The 5542-nt window shown below is 36.6% G+C and overlaps 2 protein-coding genes across 2 annotated transcripts; both read right to left on the bottom strand.

The window, feature by feature from the left end:
- Window positions 1-504: 504 nt before the first annotated feature.
- On the bottom strand, window positions 505-1580 carry LOC6560933. The gene is made up of 2 exons (XM_032735400.1): window positions 1426-1580; window positions 505-1366 (listed from the first exon to the last, which is right to left on the bottom strand). Exons 1-2 carry the CDS (start codon window positions 1472-1474, stop codon window positions 696-698), a joined length of 720 nt encoding a protein of 239 aa, XP_032591291.1. The 5' UTR covers window positions 1475-1580; the 3' UTR covers window positions 505-695.
- An 881-nt stretch (window positions 1581-2461) lies between these two features.
- LOC6560122 (ribonuclease kappa) lies at window positions 2462-2870 on the bottom strand. The gene has a single exon (XM_001986350.2). The coding sequence runs from the start codon at window positions 2862-2864 to the stop codon at window positions 2514-2516; it is 351 nt and encodes a 116-aa protein (XP_001986386.2). The 5' UTR covers window positions 2865-2870; the 3' UTR covers window positions 2462-2513.
- Window positions 2871-5542: the final 2672 nt, after the last annotated feature.

A 5542-nucleotide genomic window follows, 5' to 3' on the forward strand; every position in this document is an offset into this window, starting at 1 on the left:
TCGTTATCTATGAGATACAATTTAGTTTTGCGGCAACAAGTGCGCCTGATTACATGCAATGAGCCATTTCCTTTGTACGTTGAACTGGCCACGCAATAATAGCATAGAAGAATCCGTTGTTTTAGCTAGCTGATAGATAGATTTGTAGTTTGCCACTTGAACGTAGCAATCATTTGGGGCAGAACAGAGCGGACTACTGATCATCGAAAGAAAGGCGGTCTACAGACATTAAATATCGAGTGCTATCTATCAGAGATATGGGTCAAAAGTTCGACAACACATTATGCATTCAAAAAATGCCTCTCAAATTAAATAATAGTTTTTTGAGCGGCTTATCAAAGTGCTCATTTCGGGAAAATTTGCCTGTAAGACGAAGATTTGTTCTGTCTTTTAATATAATAAAAACTGTTCAAAAACCCATAAGACAAAAGTCGCCAAAATCAGCAATAATAATTATAATAAAATATATTTTATTATAAATATTTATGTCATTAAAAAGAGTAATCATTATTAATGTTATTATTTATTTCTTGAATTATATAATGTTCAAGTCTATGTTGCCCTTGTTCGTTATGTTTTAATTGCTTTCGATGTTGCTGCTGCATTTGTTAGTTGTTTGCTTTGCTTTGTTATTAATAATTGATTAATTTTCATGATGTTTTTGTACGTTTTTTTAAAATGTTTTTTGTTTCATATTACTTTCGCTGCTTCTGCTGCTTCTCCTGCTCCAGTTTGGCCTTCGCTTCTTCCTTCAAGGTCTTATCGCGTTCCTTTTGCTTCTCGTCGAGACGCTTCAGCTCCTCCTTCTCCCAGGTCTCGAACTCCTCGCGCTCCTGTACCAACTGGACCAACTCGGACATTTCGCCATCGCTGATACCCTGATCGATGTCCTTCTGCATGAGCTCAACCTCGCGGGCCATGGCCTCCTTGGCCTTGCGGCGTCGCACCTTAAGCTCCTTGGCCTCGACCAGATTCTGATGATGCTCCTCTCGCTTACGTTTCTCCTCCTCACGACGCTCCTCCTCCTTGGCGAACTCCTCCATCTCGTCGTCAGTGTAGGGATACTCTGGCACAGTGGCAAAAAGCGACATTTTACCCGAGCATAGAACAAGCGCAATGCTGCCAATCAGTCCCAAAATGCCGGATAATAAAACCATATTATATTTGGAGTTTTTGGCATTCCATGCCTTGAAAAAGTCACCCTCTGGCTGGGGCAAGTCACTGAAGACGGCGTGGGTGCCACCACTTGGAAAAAAGCCCGGTTTTGGCTTAGGCGGCTCCTCTTTGCCACATTTGGGCGCCGTCTTCTTCGGTGCCACTCCGGCCAATCCTCGGGTTAAATGCACAAAACACCGATTGGTGCGCACTGATTGTTTAGCTGCTGTTGTTTAGATTGCTTAACATTCTTTTTGGAGGCATACTTACAGTAATCACGAGGCAGCAGCGATGTGGCAGCCATCAAAAACCTGGACATATTTTGTAAGTTTTACCTTCGGTTTTGCTTCGTAATAAATATGTGACTGATGTAAAATAGAAATAGTTTTTTTCGATTTGCCATCAATTTTCACAAAGCTTGCTTTGTTTTATTGACTTTTTTGGTTTGACTCAGCTACGTGGATAGTTTACAATCGATTCCGGATTTACAACAAAAGCTTCTGTAACATCTTTAAGCACAAGTCGAACACGCCCATTTAGGTAAACCTATTTCTTGTAAAATTGAACGCATTTTCTTGATAACAAAGAAACAAAGTGCCAGAGACAACAACAACAACAACTTGGAAATCTCAGACAATAATTTACACATGTACACAACTATGTACACATGTATGTATGTATTTGTGTAGGTAGGTGCATCAACCAAAAATATAAAAAATGAAAAAAGCTAAAAGCTTATCTCTGCAAGAGCAGCAGCAGCAGCTTGGGCCCCAAAAAAAAAGAAGAAAAAAAACAACATTAGCATGTTAGAGCGCATCAAAAATTTCATGGAAATTTATGACGCCTAAATAACAAATCTACAAAGGTGTCACGTGCGCTACAACAACAACAACAACAACAGCAGCAGCAGCAGCAACAACAACAAACAAACAAGAAACTTGTCAAAATTGTTGAATAAGTTGAGACGAATGCATAATAATAATAAAGACTGGACAAGACAAGACCAAAAGTAGTTCGCTTACAGTGAAAGACACAGAGACAGAGAGAGAAAGAGAGAGAGAGAGAGAGAGATAGAGTGTGAGAGAGAGAGTGAGAGGGAGAGAGATAAAGAAGCTAAAGAGAAGCTAATCACGTCACGTCACGTCGAGAATGCGGTCAACAAACTTGTTCCCCGTTGCATTTGTAAACGTTCCACAATCGTAGTAGGTGTATTTATCTCTCTTTCTCCCTCTCTCTCTCTCTGTGTGTGTGTGTGTGTGTAGGTGTTTGTTGTGGGTGGATGGAAATAAGTTGCAATATAGTCGTATAACTGTTAAACGCATTATGCTTTATGACATCTATAATATGTATTTTGAATATCAGCCTATATGCATCTTTCGATCTTCATTCATTTCCGACTTTTGCTTGCGCTTGCGTAGACCGAGGCAGACATAGGAAATCAAAGCTATGCAGCCATATAAAAAGGCAGTCACATAGCAGCGGAGTGCAAGCATTCCATATAACCGATCCGCCTCCGAGCGATACTCTTCCAAGCTGCCATAGTGCTCGGCCAGCGGCAGAGAATGTATGAATGTTAGTGAATTCGTTGTATATGCGATGCCCATCAGCAGCATCTGAATTGTGGCCCAGATGCTAATCACCAAACAGAACAATGAACACTTTTTGCCACAAATGCAAGCCATACTGCAAAGCGTATTTGTAGTGTTCATGTATGTACTATATGTAGTTAAATAGATATAAATAAATATGTATACTATATATATATATATTGACAGCTTTAGCAAAACCACACACTGATCTCTCTCTCTCTCTCTCTCTCTCTCTCTCAGAAATCAGAGAGACAGGTGCAAAAGCGGACATGAAATGAAAAGTTTGTTTCCGAGTCGGGCGCAACTTTTGTCTAACCTTGGTCGAATTTAATGACATTAGATCTCGGCGTACAAGATTGTGAAGTTCATGTGTCACACACACACACATACATGTATCTATGTGAACATACATTAACTTTTGGTTACCACTCGCTTTCAGTTGCGGTTGCGCTTGTGGTGTGTTTTGGGTTGTTCAACCCAAACACGCACAAAGCTTTTCAATTGGTTTCCAATTGCGGATTGACAGCTAAACGAGTTGAGTTTTTGCTCTTCAAAGAGAAGCTTACCAAATGTAAATGATTAATTTATAAGACATATGTATGAGCAGAGCATCTTGAGTGAATTGAATACTTTAAGCTTAAAAAAAAGTACCATAAAAAGAAATATAAATTCCAGATAAAAATAGTTTTTTTCTGTGCCTAAAACTGATTTCAGATAAACGAATAAAGTTGGCAAAGCTTGACCAAAATGTGTCATAATGGATGATAAAAAAATAACGTGTTAACAGAATAGAAATTATGGCCATTTCCAAGCTGAATCATTTGAGTGATGGATCAACAATAAAATCAATAGCTAAAAAAAGCAAACTTGTGCAAAATTTGAATACAACAACAGGTTGAACATTCCACAAGTTCAGAGCAAGATGCCTGCATAATTCTCAAATAAACGCTCCTTAATAATTCCAGTTTTAAGCTGTTCTACAAATTTTACATTTTATGCATATTTTGTTGGGTCAATAATTGAATAATAAGTATTATTTATTTATTTGTCTTTTGTGCTTATCACTTTATGTTAATCTCCCTATATGATCACAATTATATGATTACAATTAACTCAACTCACCGTTTTCCAAGCGTTTCCAAAGCCAAAAAATATGACAATAAATGATTGTTTGCAAAGTAAATTTTAAAAATATGTTGCAAACATTAAATTATTATGAAAATCCAATAGTCGATTTTGCCAGTTGCCAATTTGATATTTTTGTTGCTATTTGTTTGCACCACGGTCTTATGTGTAGTCATTAATTAGTTTTATGACTCACAATGGCTTAATAATGTTTATATTTTCCTTTCGCATGCAATTTGTAATATCTTCAATTAGAAGTAGTCATTAATTGCTCAATTTGAACACTTGGTCTACAATTTTAATAAAGATCATTAATTAGAGAGACGAACTGCAGAAAAAAAAAGAACTTAAGAATATTTCCATTAGACTATATAATTCAAAAATTGAGAATAGGCATCTAATTGAAAGCCATATCGTAATACCCAAATGGAGGTCAAGTCTGAAATAAGAAACTTCCAAAAAATATACCAAAAAAAAAAAGAAATACACCTTGACATTAGGGTGTTTCGTTTTGAACTTGGTTACTTGTTTCAACTCTTTTTTTTTATTACATAAGACACAATCAGAAATCAATCAAAGCTTAGAGACCCAATTTTATGGGAGTTGGAGGACAACAATGACAGATATTTGATTGCCTAATTCACAAATGAATAACCATTGTTGTAATATTAAATATATATATATATTAATTGTAATTTTTTGCTAAATTCAATACTGTTTTTCCTATATTTCATATATATTTTCACATCTACTGTTTATATATAAATATTTTTATATAAAATTTTATCGGTGTTCCTTATGAGTTTTTTTTCCCCCTTTTCATTATTTTTTGTTCACATTTGTTGACATGTGCTCGGTTTGCAACGTCTGAATTATAATATTGGCTCAGTTATCAGCCGGGCTTTTATCAAAACAATTGCAAAATTCAAATGCAAAGCGCAGCAAATTTATTATTATATTTATTATTTATTATCTTTGGAAGCGAACTTGCTCAACTACAGAGCAGAAAGTTATATTTATTCACAACATGTATGTGTGCATTCTGATAAGATGGCATTGCCAATAACAAACACTTTTCTTGTTTCTGTTGTTGTTGTTGTTGTCATTTGTTTGTTGCTGCTTCTCTTTTATTTGTTTTGCATTCTATAAATGAAACACTTGTTGAAATGCACAAGACAAGCACACACACACACACACACGCACACACACACATTTGCAAGCAGAAAGAGCGCGCACGTCTTTGAATTGGAGCTCGGCGTTTGTACCGTATAAAGCAGACTGTGGCTGCACACAAAAGCCAAACAAAACACGAAATTGTAGGCAGTAACAGAGGGAGAGAGTGAGAGAGAAACAGCGGCAGACCGAAAACGAAGCGCGACACAACCAACTTGCTCCACGTTCGCTGCTGGAATGAAACTAGTGAGCGACCGAACTTAACATTGGAGAGCCAACACAACACAATATGTTGTGTGTTATGTGGGAGCCTGCATGCAGGTCCATATCTGGCATTGCTGTTATTGGCGTTTGGCGTTGTAGACTACAGGTCTGTCAGAGCTGAGATAAAAGCATAGCATTAATGAAGTGATTTATGAAAACTTAAGTAATTTTAATAATAAGTGTCATTTCATAGTCCATAAAAAACAAATCTTTATTACATTTATATTTATATTTTC

Source organism: Drosophila grimshawi, unplaced genomic scaffold, assembly GCF_018153295.1.
Source record: "Drosophila grimshawi isolate 15287-2541.00 unplaced genomic scaffold, ASM1815329v1 contig_1367, whole genome shotgun sequence".
NCBI classification, from domain to species: Eukaryota; Metazoa; Arthropoda; class Insecta; order Diptera; family Drosophilidae; genus Drosophila; species Drosophila grimshawi.